Source organism: Pectinophora gossypiella, chromosome 5, assembly GCF_024362695.1.
Source record: "Pectinophora gossypiella chromosome 5, ilPecGoss1.1, whole genome shotgun sequence".
Classification (NCBI taxonomy): Eukaryota; Metazoa; Arthropoda; class Insecta; order Lepidoptera; family Gelechiidae; genus Pectinophora; species Pectinophora gossypiella.
The window spans coordinates 8,594,520-8,610,564 of record NC_065408.1 but is presented as its reverse complement, the minus strand read 5'-3'; the positions used below and the strand labels follow the sequence as shown (position 1 = coordinate 8,610,564).

At 36.1% G+C, this 16,045-nt stretch overlaps 4 protein-coding genes across 4 annotated transcripts; all 4 read left to right on the top strand.

Moving 5' to 3' along the window:
* The first annotated feature begins 3,911 nt into the window (after positions 1-3,911).
* Positions 3,912-4,658, top strand: LOC126366799 (endocuticle structural protein SgAbd-6-like). Its single transcript, XM_050010052.1, has 3 exons — positions 3,912-4,042; positions 4,123-4,235; positions 4,313-4,658. Exons 1-3 carry the CDS (start codon positions 4,034-4,036, stop codon positions 4,536-4,538), a joined length of 348 nt encoding a protein of 115 aa, XP_049866009.1. The 5' UTR covers positions 3,912-4,033; the 3' UTR covers positions 4,539-4,658.
* A 1,804-nt stretch (positions 4,659-6,462) lies between these two features.
* On the top strand, positions 6,463-7,681 carry LOC126366793 (endocuticle structural glycoprotein ABD-5-like). Its single transcript, XM_050010042.1, has 3 exons — positions 6,463-6,546; positions 6,923-7,056; positions 7,345-7,681. The coding sequence occupies exons 1-3, from the start codon at positions 6,538-6,540 to the stop codon at positions 7,568-7,570; spliced, it is 369 nt and encodes a 122-aa protein (XP_049865999.1). The 5' UTR covers positions 6,463-6,537; the 3' UTR covers positions 7,571-7,681.
* Positions 7,682-10,548: 2,867 nt separating this feature from the next.
* LOC126366792 (endocuticle structural glycoprotein ABD-5-like) lies at positions 10,549-12,899 on the top strand. Its single transcript, XM_050010041.1, has 3 exons — positions 10,549-10,589; positions 11,280-11,416; positions 12,600-12,899. The coding sequence occupies exons 1-3, from the start codon at positions 10,581-10,583 to the stop codon at positions 12,826-12,828; spliced, it is 375 nt and encodes a 124-aa protein (XP_049865998.1). The 5' UTR covers positions 10,549-10,580; the 3' UTR covers positions 12,829-12,899.
* A 1,561-nt stretch (positions 12,900-14,460) lies between these two features.
* LOC126366946 (endocuticle structural protein SgAbd-6-like) lies at positions 14,461-15,518 on the top strand. Its single transcript, XM_050010290.1, has 3 exons — positions 14,461-14,479; positions 14,639-14,846; positions 15,296-15,518. The coding sequence occupies exons 1-3, from the start codon at positions 14,461-14,463 to the stop codon at positions 15,516-15,518; spliced, it is 450 nt and encodes a 149-aa protein (XP_049866247.1).
* Positions 15,519-16,045: the final 527 nt, after the last annotated feature.

Genomic DNA, 16,045 nt, shown 5'->3' with positions numbered 1-16,045 from the left:
CTCCATACCCCTCGGGTTGATTGAGGGGAGGTCTGTGCCCAGCAGTGGGACATATATAGGCAGTTTATATATGTTAGTATGTACATTTGACTATTTCATTCGAAATTATTATCATATATATAATACATAACCGGTACAACCAACACATAAGTAATGATAAGACAAGTAAATAATAAATGTACAATAACAATTTAACATAGCATAACGCCTAATCCCTGAAGGGGTAAGCAGCTGTATAGTATCTACACCCACTCCTCGCCAGCCGTATATGTACGTATTTAAATGTGTTTATAACAATATTCGCAGAAAAGTTACATTATCATTGTAATAAGCTGAGCAAGGCTTGCTCGTTAGAAAATCCTTCAAAGCCAGCAATAAAAATAAATAATGACTTAAGTTACTTAAAAAACTGAACATTCATGAGTTTATCATGTTTAATGCGACATGTTACTTTAGATAACATAAGCAACATGTTATATTCAAAGTTTTCTTATTGTCCGGTCACTTGGCATTTGCCATCTAAGTACAAAACTTGTAGTAATTGACACCTGTCAAAGGCTTATAAGAAAACGATGAAAACCATAAGTAAGTTGCATTGTAATGATGTAACAGTGGGTGTCTGACCGCTTGTGACCGCTACGTTATGTCAAACAACCTTGTCCTACTTTTGTAATTTATTTATTTAGTAGTGTTTAGGTGCCTGAACTTCGGCCTCAATAACCTGGGCAGAAATATTATTGGAATACCAAATTACGTTGGTGTCAACAGCTTGTTACGATGTTTATTTGAACTCTTTACAATTAATTACTTACTTAATGTTGAAATCAAAGCAAAATAAGATGACTCTACAAAGGTAAGATTAATAGGAAATAATTATACGAATATGTAAACTCCGGGTAACACCGCTCAGTGCTCCATATTAGTTTGGTTGTCACTAGAACGACTGAATCCTGCGACTTTTTTGAAACAGCGCAGTGTAATGATTGTCTATATTAGGCCAGCCTACATTATAGAGTGACCTAAAAATGTGGCAGTAAGGAAAGCCCGAGAGGCAAGGGTCACCGTCGCGTCTTTGGCGAGGCTTAGTTCAACACACTGTGACGTAATAAAACCGGTCCGCACCCACCACCAACCGCAACCTCACAGATAGCCTAACTGATCATTATTCACTCAATTTACTAATCTACTTACATCTGCATAAGAACTCAAGACAAACTCCTCCTCAATTTAACTCTCTTATTGTGCCAATTTATATAACCAATGCAATCCGATACAATTTACAAAAGTCTATTCTAAGCCTGGGAATGGTAGACGAAAAATATTTAACTGTAGTTAAATGCAACAATCTTATGCATTTATAAAATTATAATTCTCTCACGTACCAGTTAAGAACTTGGAATGAAGAAACTTCATCTAAAACACCCATCAAAAACCAATTGGCCACAAATTATTCAGCGCAAAATGTAAAACCTTGGCCTTTTCGCCATGATTATTGACTTAACGTTGTGGTTTGTACACTTATTAATATACGTCATGAGTGTTTCATGCAAGATGGACTTTATTTACTTGTTTTAGGAGTTATTTTGGTGTCAGAACGTAATAAAATGCCTCATCTTCCGAATAACATCCACCAATTGAAAACGCTAAAGGCCGCCGCTTGAGCTGATTGATGTTCCCACAACCTTCCAAGAATGTTGCATTCTATGAAATGTACACTATTATCAGGTGCAATACTTTTCTATATTTGGTGATCTAAATTACCTCATAATTATCTCTTTTTTGGATCATATCATGGGCACTACAACGTAATTATCACTTTATTTTCTTATAAAGTACACAATTATCCAATATGGTATATGGCACCTTTATTGTAGCATTACTTCACTCTAACGTTAATTTCCATACGCAATGATCAAGAAGCTTCTTGTGTATTTTTATTAGCAATAAATGTTATTATTATTTATGAATGAATTGCATCACTAAGTTATTGTGATATTTCTAAAGGCGATACATCATTTTGTAGTTTAAGAATAATTATATTTAACAACAAATTGAATGATTGCCCTAAGCATTTATGATACAGCACTATACTATGTATAAGAAGCGATTCACAGAATGTAAAAAAATGCGAATCAGTCCGATATAATTGGGTGAAATAAGGCTGAAAATGTAATGTTACCGTCTTTGCACACCATGATTCTGAGTATATATCAAATGGTTTTTGTTTTGTTTTTTTTTAATTATTATCAAAAAAAAATCCACTTGATATTAATTTAGAATCATGAGCTGAATTATTCCCATCAGTATTTGTTACGTTGTCACTAACACTCAGTATTTTAGACCCTACGATTATCTTTGACCTTAATCTTTGTTTTATACGAAATATTAATGTTTACGCAAAATAAGCTTAATATATTATATGTATACATCAATGCATAATTTTTACTCACACACAAATCTGTTAGTCAAATATTGCAACATCAAGTTATAGCCAACCCTACGGATTTCCTAAAGGTTGACAGTATTATGCAAAGTCATTATCATATAGTTTCAAATAATATGCGCCGTCGCCTTCGTGTCAGAGTTGAACATTATTAATTGCCTTTCAACTTGACTATTATTGCGTGTAGGTACTTCATGAATGGACTACTCCAAATAGAGAGTTCTTACGTATTGCTCAAACAGATCTTTGTCTGAACCTGCTCCACCCAATTGATGTATCTGTCCCAGACTCTCGTCAATAGACTTAATTCGTTTGCGCAAAAATATTTTACAAAGGATCCGCATGCTTTTCCTGTTGCCTTAACGCTTCAAGCTATGAAAGAAACCTAGTTTAATATATGTATATTAAACTTCAATAACATTCAGAATTACGCAATTAGGATGTCCTAATTGCGTAATTCTGAATGTTATTGAAATCGCACTTTTCATATTACTGTGTGTAAAGATTTACTTATGTAAATCGACACACAAAATTTGAATTCTGTACCACTAGACCACCGAGGCTGTTTACTGAGTACTTCATTTATTTTAAATGTTTCAGTTCCCTCATTCAGCGTTTATCGCAATCGACCCACTATTGGTCAATTAATTCTTTCAAATATTCTTCCTCTCAGATGACGCCCTGAGCCGAGGTTGCGCCCAACGGGGCACCCTCAGGCCTGTTGTCTTAAATTTTGTACCGGATGAGAGCCCTCAACGCTCCCGATTTGTCCGGCCAAGTAGTTAATGCCATCTGCGGCATATCTACAATTAGTCACGTCAAAAAAAAAATATTTCAATAGGTACCATTCCACTGGCAACTGGTTAAAATGTTACAGAATTGAATTAATTTGTTTCAAAAGCAAATAATGTTGTTAACAAATTAATTATAGTGTATTACGGTTGCAATAGAAAGACTCGCTGATGTTGCTGCCGTTAGGCAATCCTCATTCATTACGAGCCTCAAATATTAAACAATTTGGGCGCCTTCCGTGCGAAAGGGTAGCAGGTCATACACAGGTTAGAGGCGGCTCCTATTGAAAACCTCTTTCACACTCAAGTTCTAATTAAAAATATCACAATGCTCTCAATTATTGCCCCACAATAAACCATCCATATCGCTCTACGTCTCAACAACATTTGTCATACAAATTACATTGTCTAGTAAATGTACGTATAATAACGACGCATTGTATATGCAGAAGAGAAAATGATTACCTTATGAAATCCCTATTAACATTGACATTTATACTCCTATTATTACTTAATAAAAATTGCATAGAGTCCAATTGGATGTTTACGAACACATGTGAAGTGAAGCGTGCGTGTGCGCACTGTGGCGGGGCACGGGGCGGCGGGGCCCGGCGCGACGTCGTGACGGCTGGTGCAGCGCGAGCTTTACGAGAAAGAAGCTCCGACCGGGCATGGTGTTGCAACCAGGTATTAGAAGATACGAAACCGCTAGTACATATAAGAGGAGGGTTCGGACACGTAATCATCCCATACACTTTGTGTACTTTGAGGAAGACGGTCGTCCTGAACAATAAGAAAAATGAAACTGGTCAGTACAGTGCAGTGATTGTGTGAAGTGTAGTGACGTGTGCATCGGATACGGATGGCATAATGGATTTATTGTTTCAGTTGGTGGTGTTCGCCTTGATTGCCGCTGCGTGGGCCGCGCCGCAGAACCCGCAGGATGTGCAGATCCTGCGTTATGATATCAACAATGGAGGACTCGACGGCTACAATTTCGCGTAAGTACCTGTAACATTTAATTTACACTTTAATTAGTATTCTGGTTCAGACCCTAAACTCAATTCTACTTTTATAGGTGGGAGCTCTCAGACGGCAGCAAGCAGCAGGAAACAGGTCAGCTGAAGAACCAGGGCACTGAGAACGAGGCCATCGCTGTCCAGGGATCGTACTCGTGGGTGGGCCCTGACGGCGTCACCTACACCGTCAACTACATAGCTGACGAGAACGGCTTCCAGCCTCAAATCGAGCAGGGCCCTGGAGGTGCCGTACCATCCGCCGTCGTCGCCTCCCTCCTCGGCTAAACACACCCCACTTTCCCATTAGGAAATACCATTGTAAATAGTACAACAATATGAACCTGTATATAATATTTATATACTGATTCATTAGTATAATTTAAAAAATAAATACTATTTAAATTACTTGTCGTTTCAAATTTCCGTCGTTCCTCACAATGAAGTGCTCAAAGTTGATGGATTATCTAAACAATAATGAAAAAAAAAAATGAATGTGCAGTACACTAATATCTCTCATTATAAATTTAAGATGCATAAACTGAGGTCAACATCTATGAATAAGTGTAAATTAAATAAATGTCTTTTTTGAATTAATGCACATATAATTAACTTTGAAATGCCTATAGAAAACCGGTTTAATACTCGTTGGTAGATTTCGTAAAAAATCTTTCAATTTGTTGTTATCTCTTGATTTAAAAATAAGTTTAACAACTGATATAGCTACTAAATGTATACAACTGATTTTCGTAGCATGTTGTTCGTAATTGAATAATTTAATTTTCCTACGATGACTTGAAAATAAAATGTGTCTAAACTATTTGAGAAGTATTTTATACTTCTAATAAATAACCTATTTTTATCCCAAATTGACATTTGCATTGGTCGCGTTAAAAAAAATCTTGAAAATGTCAACAAGTATCTTGTAAATCATAACGGGTATAACTACTTATAAGTTATATAGAAAAACAACCACATTATCGAACTCACGTACCTACATTAGCACCATTGGGATAGACATACTTTAGAGAGAGTATTTTCAATCCTTTCTGTTGTTACTCGGTTTGCAATGTATTCGTTCGGAAGGAAACGAATATTTTCGAAAACATTCATTTGTTTAATTTTCTTTTTGTTTTTAATGCTTTATTTATGTTTTCCTTTTTTAAGATTACTCTATTTTTAATATAAAACTGTCTTGTTAATGGTATAAATTAAATATAACCTTTCCAAATCTGTTAGTTACACAGTTGTCTAGTTAATTATTTTTTTTTTTAACTACACTATTCAATAAAATCAGCATAATTTTCTAAACTTATTTCATACTCTGTATGCCTGTTTCATTATTTTTATATCCAGCTAAGTTAGGCTAGTAGAAATCTCCTTTCGAGATAAGTAATGTATTTTATAATATTTCTGCGAAAGAAAAAAAAGGAATAAAAAGAACGCAGGAATATAACTAACATTCTACTAGCCTCAGTAATAAATGTTACAAACTAGGTGAATAAAACGTCCGAATACCTAATTAAGAATAATATTGAACATTCTTAATTTTCAACCCAGAGTATAATAATAGAGGCTTTACAACTATCCTTAGGATTAACCTTAATATTAACTATGTTGTGTTTTTATAATATAAATTTCGATACTGCAGAGAAATATTCTTGAACACGTTTGTTCATTATGGTTTCTTTTACAGTTAAACATGTGCTATCAATATACATCAATATGAAATTTAGGGATACATAAGAAACATGCGACTAATGGAATGACCTAAACTGTACGACTGAGCCATCAGAGCTTCTAATATTTAATTCTAATTCAAACATTTAGTTACACTAATAGTTTACATCAAACGGACACTGATGGCAGTATTTGGGAGATGACAGCCATACTGAATTTATGTCACAATAGCAAACAATACATTATTAGCCATCATTACATAACGCACTATAAAGTTAAGTAATACTTGTGCCTCTAAAGGTTTAGTCAAGTATATCTCCTTACTAGAATTTGTATTGCAATATGTTGAGAGGGCATGACACGAATAGATTGACACAAACGTAAAAAGAATCTTTAATTGCGAATGTTTTAGTGAAGCTCCGAAAGCGCGGGATCTTCTAATCCGGAGTTAGGTAAGTGGTTCGCCTTCAAACTCCAGTAATGGCACTAGCTAGGTCAAGTTTGACATCGAAAACAGTATCATCTCGACCGCCACATATAAAGCAAAAATATATAGCACTAGGCTCATTCCCTCATAATCAGAGACAGATTCAACAATCGACTCACTATGAAATTGGTCAGTACTTTATAGTATAAATTTAACAATTGTCGTGAGTTGCGCGTGTTAAGTGTTGTGAAAGTGATAACAGTTAAATAGTACCATTTGATTTTGTTATTTTTATAAATTATATTAATTTAATCTAAAATTGAAAACTTTTGTGTGAAAACAAAACTACGTACTCTATATATTTATTTTCTGTTTCTATTTCACTTTTTACATTTCTACAGCGGTTAAAACATTTTAAGTTGTACATAATTAATTTTATTATTAACGCATATTCTACAGTGACTTAAATTCATTCATTCTGTGATTTTATGTAATATTTTTCATTTTTAATGCATAATTGTACATATATTATAATAATTCAATATTTTACATTTCTTCATGACAGGCGATAGTCCTTTGCCTGGTGGCGGCGGTGGCGGCTGCTCCTCAGAGAGGAGGCAACTACTACTCTGATTATAGAACCATACAGCTCCAGCGATACGACAATGACAACATCGGCGTCGGACCTTACAGCTTTAGGTAACCTTATTAACACATATCTGTCTAGTTATACTGCCTTTATGTTTTTCTATTTGCGCCCGTGACTGTGATACAGAAAAGAGTAAACTCAATGAAATGTTAATTTAGGCATATACATATACATACTGTAATTTCTATAACAAGTTGTATTTACATTTACACGTTTCGTAGTCAGGAACTTCGTAACACAATCGTTATGTAAAACAGAATAAGTAATGTATCGAAATAAGTTTAATAATTGTCATTTAAACGACAATAGTTTAATATTATATCACTTGATTTTTGCAGCTACGAGCAGTCAGATGGCCACAAGCACCAAGAGCAGGGAGAGTTGAGGAATGAGGGTCGTGAAGATGAGTCTCTGGCTGTGAAGGGAAGTTACCAGTGGGTGGGCCCTGACGGTGTCACCTACACTGTCACATACATCGCTGACGAAAACGGTTTCCAACCAGAAATCGAGCAAGGTCCCGGCGGCGCGGTCCCTGGAGCCGTTGTCGCTAGTCTTCTCGGCTAAGGCTAAAATATTAAGTCTGAACAACAAAAAACTTACAGAATGTAAAATATGATGTAAATAAAAAGTGAAAATATTAGTCATAATATAAGGACAATAAAAATCTTCCGGAAAGATGATTCATTTGATTACGTATGCAGCTCGTTTGTTTAGTTCTGTGTGAGCTAAACGATCTTTACACCATAACCTAAGCTAACATGCGGCCAAGTTGCAAACGATTACGAAGAACTGCAGCGACAGTGATCAAAATATATCGGATTGACGTGTAATCTTACCAATCCCATATACTTCTATCACTGTCGCGTTTCGAAATGGCTTGCAATTTTTTAATGAGGAAATAAATTAATGAATTATCTTAATTGAACCAGTTCATGAATTTCGGATTTTCTAATGAAATTGGTCAGTATCTTTACATACATAAAGTCACGTTACATTCTTATGAACTCTATCGGCATAGAAACCACAAGCCATCAATAATACAATCTGCAGCCACCCTTCATATTTATTTAGATATTCATCCCAAAATGGATATGGAATAAGGGGGACTGTTTGTCTTACTCGCTCTTACGCGGTAAGACAGCAGACGGTAAAAACGTGATTTTTGTATAGAGTGTCCGAGCTGTGCTCGGGTGTCAGTCCTTTGATAAATCATAGTGGTGGTAGACTACTCAGCTGTCTCCTATAAAAATAGTCCACAATTTGGAATATAACTTTGTTTAGGTGAAAGTGTGTGAAAAACCGTTGAAACAAACAGAATGCACAGTTAGTAATAGGCAGATAAGTCTGCTTGTAGTCAAAGATACCTGAGTAGATTTAAATTACACATGGATTGTGCAAGTTTACACATACCTACACACCTTCCCATTTACTTGCGGCTCCGAAGTTTTTTAGTTCTTCTTATGAAATACTGTGCAGAATGTAAGATGTTCATGTCTAGATCTATCACAATACAAACACTTCTTATTACACCAATATACAAGAAAAATAACAATTACAAAAAGGACAATAGAACCTTAAGGTGAAAGGATCTGTAAGTAATTTAATATTATAATCGTTAATCAAAACGGATAGATACCTACTAAAATAGAAACAAGCAATAATCGAAGTAAGATTACTATACTTCCCAATTTTCTTCCCAAGTATTGTTATTACGAATTAACTTATTTATTTATTTATTTATTTTTACAGTTTTACATTCAGCCATTACAGTAAAAACCAATTCGACTGAAACAAACACATATAAGACATAACAATTATTATTATTTAACTTGAACAATAGCGAAATGCCACATCTGTGAATTTGGCCACCGAACAGCTGTACAGGTCAACGTCCGGGTTGTCCTGGGCCAGGGCGTTAAGCATCCGCATCGCGCGAGTAACCGGCGAGTACCAACCAAGATTGGTTCTCGACAGCGGGACTTTAAACATTTGCGGTTGCCGTCGCACGTTGCAATAATTGTCCGGTACATAAAGACATAGTGACGACAAAATTTCCGGATTGGTAAATTGTCCTCTAAATACTTTAAAAACTACGCGCATGGCGTGTTTATTCACTTAAAGACTCCACTATAGTTCCATTTTTTTTAATGATGATTTTTTTAATCAAATGCTAAAACTAAATTAAAACCCAAACCTGAGAAACGGTGTAATGACAAGTTTTTAAGTCATCAAGAAATTGTATAGAATTTTGATGAGTCAATTCAATGCGTTTCATATAAGATTTTCAAACGTAATTACTTTGAGAATTATCACTTTGCCATAAAATACTACGATTACCTTCAATTGATGGTGTTGAATTGACTCATTGAAATAGCCTAATGAATCTGTGGCATCTCTTGGATATGGCAACATTTTGAAAGCTAATAGGTACCTACTATCCTCTTTGATATTATTTGTTCCAGTTGGATATTGAGATACATACTACATAATAATGTGCTAATATAATGTTGTGCGTATACATGAGTTGATCTTCATATCCTAGAAATCAGATATAAGTTCATTAAATTACTGTCTCGAGTATCTTTTACAAAAAATATTACAACTATGTAGGTACAATAAAATCATTCTGAACGGCCACTTTGCATTAAATATAAATATATTATGAATATATTTTATGATCTTTAATGATTTTTAGATTTTTAATGTTAGTGGTTTTCCTTGACGGCAAAATTTATTATGAAGAGTGCATCACTTCCTGGTTTTTGCTATTTTCGTACTAAGTATCTACAGAATACATGAAGATTTCATCTACAGTAGAAATCTATTTAAAGGAACTCTATTTTGACATTTAATTAGCATCATAGAAAGTTCAATTTTCTACCCTGGTTTCCGATTACTATGAGTCTCACAGTTGCCATAATAAACTTCTATCGTGATTCTTATTAAAAAAAACTTTTTTAATTTACTCCATGTTATTGCTCGAGTCCTGAATTTATTATTCTAGTTACAAAATATGGACCGTTAAGAAAAGGGTTGAGCTACCCTACATACTACTACCGCAGTTTTTCCAGTTCATTAGGTCGTGTATATCAAAAATAGGAGGACAAGGAGATTCTTGTGCCACCCCTGAGACGCGGAGACGCAAAGTTATTTTTAAACTAACATATAATAAAATCATAATATTTACTCTGGGGTACCAAATTAAGGGGCGGGTGGGTACAGGTGAGCAACAGACGAAGGGAGGGAGATTATGAATGGCCGCCGTCCTCCACCACCCCTAAGCATTATAACAATCGCACGGTTTATCAGCATAGTCTATCACTGGTAGGTATATTTTAAGAAAAAAATAAATTTTATATGCAGTTGACATTTTCGATATAGGTCATATAGTGACCTAATGAACTGGAAAAACTGGGGTAACTAGCCTTCACATTTTTGTAATGGCATAGGTTAAGCTTTCAGACTTCGAATATAGCCATAGTAAAATAATCTTCACAGCCGCATATAAAGTAAGAATAAAAGAAACCTGCATCATTTCCTACTAATCAGAGACAGCTTCAACAATCACCTCGCCATGAAATTGGTCAGTACCGTATTGTTATTCCTTTTTCTATGTCTCACTGTAGATGACTCTGTGCTTCGAAGAGTACGTTAGACTTTCATGGCCACTTCAATACTTCGAATAACCCGCAGCGGAGAAGCGTGGAAAAGTTCCATGCTTCTTTCGGTTGATAGTGGGGACGCGTGTGCCCAGCAGTGGGAAATATACAGGCTGTTTATGTTATGATAATGTAGAGTCATTTGTAAAAGAAAAGCCCTGTCAACAACATAAAAAATAATCCTTAGAAATTAGATTAAATTAACCACATAATATATAAACACACCCGGTTACTACTAATGGGGTGGGCAGAGCAAAAGTAATCGAAAGACAAAAATGACTGCCGCTTCTGTTATGCAGTTCCAAAATTGATATAAAATAATGCAATGTACCATATGGTGAAAGATGATCAGTCCGTTGCGCAAAGATGTAGTTCATCATTTTGGAAAGATTACATAATATATGGGATACAATTAGTTGTAGTAAATTAGACGAATAATAGAAAATTCTAAGTTATATTTGACCATTTCTTACATTGCAGGATTACCTTGACCCGTTCTGATTACGGCTTCTTAAACTGTACTCTATTTCTTGGACAAAAATTATGTGCTGTATTTGAAATTATTTTGTTATGTGTTTCAACTTCTCTTCGACTTTTTGACTTTTCTTTTACAGGCTATAATAGTTCTGTGTCTGGTGGCGTTGGTAGCAGCTGCTCCTCAACGAAGAGGCAACTACTACTCTGATTACAGCACTGTACAGGTCCTCCGATATTTCAACGAAAACTCCGGAGTCGGTTCATACAGCTTCGGGTAACCCTCATTATCATTATTTCAAGCGTCACGCTCTTGTCGGTGTAGCATTCTCCATGCTACTTTTTAGGGAAAAAGTGTTTTCCCTCTTGCCTTCCGCCCCTCAGTACTCTGTTTGACGCGGGTGTGGTGGCGCCCAGAGTAGTCTATTTCAAAACTTTACTAAGATTCCTGTCCACCTCTGAGTAGTACTAATAGTTACTGTGCCCTCCCGCCACCCTACCCTCTCCACACATACATACATAGGGTTACACCAGAGGGTAACCATATTATATTAATATACTTTATTATATGCATACATATTACTCTCTTGAGTAACCCTACGAATATGTATACAGGCACTGCCTTAATACTCGTGTGACGTTGGTAAGCAAACTTTCCGCCCAAGTAGTTATGGCATCTGCGGCAAATCTACAATAAGTCACGTCAAAAAACAAAGGTGAGCAAACAGCACCTCGCAAGTCATAACAGTTTATAGTATGACTTGCGCGATATTGTTTGCAAGAATAAGCAACCGTTATCCCCACAAAACTTATTAACATAACTATTATACATGATGGCCCTAACAGTGCCCTAATATAGGCATATATATATAGGCATATTATATATAGGCGTGTAAATGCACTGACTGTATTAATTTTCTTCAGTTCTACTGCGATTGTTTATATACCTACAGTATTTTTTTAGTATGTCATATTAATTAAAATATTAGTTTTTTTTTATATTATCTTGTTGTCATTTGTAAAACAATTTTCATGCACGAATATCCACAGCACATTATTGTAAAGCTGTTGTATTGTAAATAACAATCGATGGACAAAATGGCGCTAGGTAAAAAATATTTTTTACCAATTTACTCCCTTATCATAAAATATGGACTTAAAATACTAAGTAATCCGGTAGTTACTTTAATATGGTATAAACTTAAACCGTGCTTCGGAAGGCGCGTTAAGCCGTTGGTCCCGGTTACTACTTACTGATGATGATTACTAAGTTAGTAATCGTTACATGGTTCAATATTACCCTGAAACCAGGGTTGCTGAGATTGGTAATCCACCTCGCAACCCACACGATAGAAGAAGGAGACTTAAACTAGTCCCTAAAAACAACACGGTTCCTATTAAAAATGTTTCACGCTATCAATCTTCATAACGTGCAGTTCAAAAATCAAATAATTTTCCAGTTTCGAGCAATCAGACGGCAACAAACGCCAGGAACAAGGAGAATTGCGGAATGAGGGTCGCGAAGACCAGTATCTGGCAGTAAAAGGAAGCTACTCGTGGGTGAGCCCTGATGGTATAGTCTACACTGTCACCTACGTCGCCGACGACAAAGGTTACCAACCAGAAGTCGAGCAAGGTCCCGGAGAAGTCCCTGCCGCCCTCGCTGCCACTCTTCTCGGCGCAGGATAAACAAAAAATAGTCTAGTTATTCTGAATGTGAATAATTCTACTAATGTTGGTTACAAATAATACATCACATCAATAAATTCCCTCCAATAGATTATATAACAATTCTATTACGTGTTTCTATTTTACCTAACGGCACAAAATTGCGAAACGAATTCTTCGCGGCGACCTGTGGTCGTAAATCGTCCCTGCTAATAACGTCACTCGGGTGAAAAGTCAATGCTTGTGTTGATTGAAAGTTACAAAATTCTTAAGATGTTGCCCGTAACATTATGCCAGCTGAACAGTCCTAAGATAACGGTGCCCTGGTCAATGTTACAACAGAATGTATAAATAATTCAATTTTTAGGATATATAGATTGAGAATCGGAGCAGTTCCTCATTCTCTTGTGACCGTATCTCAACAGCGTATCTATAATGAAGTTGGTTAGTATCCTCATTCAGATCAATAGTGAAAGTGTGAAGTGCAGTGAAAAAAATCGCACAAAGAAACGGAATACATTGTAGACCATTTTGTATTGATATTATACAGGTTGTTAGTGACATCGTAACGAAAACTTTGAGGGATGATTCAGGCCATAATTCTGAGTTGATATCAAGTGGAATTTTCCGTCGCAAAAGTATGGAACGGAAAATAATTTAAATAACCTCTAAAATTTTCATGACTTCTTCGACAGGAAATTCCACTTGATATCGACTCAGAATCATTGTCTGAATCATCCCCTTCAGTATTCGTTACAGTGTCACTAACACCCATACCTACTTGTATGGCTACTGTATGTACTTGTATGGGGTGTAAGTGACATCGTAACGAATACTGAGAGGGATGACTCAGCTGATTATTTTGAGTTAATATCAAGTGGAATTTTCCATCGCAAAAGTATAGAATTGAAAATAATTTAAAAAAACTAAAAAAATAACATGAATTTTACGACGGAAAATTCCACTTGATATTAACTCAGAATCATGGTCTGAATCATCCCTCTGAGTATTCGTTACGATGTCACTAACACCCTGTATAAGAAAACGTGTATAATGTTAGTAGTAAGTAGGAATTCCACCGTACTTGCCTACCCTAACGATAGATGGGCGTGATCTATCTATGGAACGATTGATGAATGTGGAGGAAGCAAGAAAAGTGGGTCAGGATCGAAGCAAATGGAATTCCATAGACTCTGCTCACCTTGGTGGGAAATTGGCGTGAGTTTATGTATGTTATTATAAACATGTGGATTTTGCGAAAGTTACTATTTCACATACCACCAACTACCCATTTACTTGTGAACTTTTATAGTTCTTGTTATGAAAATATTACGTTGAGTTAATACATTTATTTGAAGACGGATAGGTTATTTCAAGATTGCTTACATAGTATAGTGAATATATTACTTTATTAGTAACTTTATTACATGTAAATTTACGTACTTGTGTTAAAATTGAAGACAAAAAGCTAGTACCTGAACGAACATAGTCGATGATGTAAAAGGAAGCTAAGTATTCGTGGGTGAGCCCTGATGGTCTAATATCACTGTCAACCATATCGCTCCTTCTTCTCTCATGTAGGTTGTGAGGTGGTTGACCGACCACATCAAACCTGGTATCAGGGTTACTATCGAGCCGCCAAAGGTTCCTAACATGGAACTAACTTCCATCAGTAAGTAGGTACTTAGTAACCGAGACCAACGGCTTAACGTGCCTTCCGAACCATATTTTCCAACAGTTACCCTGACATCAGGGTTGATAAGGTTCATTGGTCTCACAACCCGCATAAGAGAAGTATTATTCATTTATTTAACAGTTTTATTGTACACAGAACAGAATACAAAAACCACAGACAAACGGTCCAGCTTATTTCTAGTAGAAATCTCTCCCAGCAGACCGGGAATTACTTTATTGTTAATAATTTTACAGTTCATCGCGTTGTGTTTGGTCACGCTAGCCGTCGCCGCACCTCAAACTCAAAATGTGCAACTTTTGAAATACTTCAACGACAACGATGGACTTGGAAAATATCAATTCGGGTAAATATTAAATAATGTATATAAAGATAGAGCTTTATTATTGATTGATGAGCTTTGCGATGGCTAATGAGGACTCACAAATTACTTATAACAAGATTATCACCACATAACTTATCACTTATGATGCGAAATCCTAAGATGATAAAGACGATTTCTTGTAATTAGTAACCCTATTGTTAGCGATTGCGTAAATCTGATCGTATTTTAAAAACAAATCGTGCTACAATGGCGCCATCCCGCGGCTTTTAGCCGCGAAGGAGCATTAAGTAGTTGTCATTAGCGCAGAATGGCACAATGAAGAAAAAAATAATTACAACGAACAAGTTCAACGGAGATTATTATGTTAACAATAGTACTAGAGTGAATTAGATAAAGTATTTTGTAATTGGTAAAGGGACTACTATTATATTATGTGTACTGACTATACTAGAAAACTATTTCGGTTACAGATTCGAGCAATCCGACGGTACTCAACACCAGGTGCAAGGCGAGGTGAAGAACCAGGGTCGTGATGACGAGGCGCTGGTGGTGCGGGGGAGATACTCCTGGGTGGATCCCAATGGCGTAACCTACATCGTCACCTACACTGCCGACGAGAATGGATACAGACCTGTGATAGAACAAGGACCAGGCGGCGCTGTGCCTGGACCTGTTGTCGCCAGTCTTGGTTGAAAACATGCCACATTCACATTCAGCCCCTGCTCTTGCGCCTCGAGCTACCCCCGTACTTGCTATTATGTCACGGGCAGTGAATGTTTACAGAGAGCGAGAAACGTTGGAACTTTGGCGCATTAGCCGGCAGAATTTCGATTCAGCATGGGGCAAACATAGTGTGTAATGAGCTATACTACCAAATATAAATCTTTTTCTACTTCTGTAGAAGCGATACGGGTATTTTTGCGCTTCGAGGCTACTAATATAGATTTAAAAGTAAATAGGTACTTTAGTGTACAATCTACGTTCAAAAATATGAAAACCTAGTTTCAATGTGCACCTTCTAGGTAATGATGCGCCAAAAGAAGCATATTTGCCACTGTTATGGTGCAAGGTGACAAATGACCTTACTAACAATGCTAACATTAGTGATAGGTTGTCCTAGATTGCATACGATACAAAAACAAGAAGACCATTAAGTCGGTTTTTTTTTAAATAAGTACTTATAGCCTTTATTTTTTTCGTGTAGGTATTACTTATCTCGA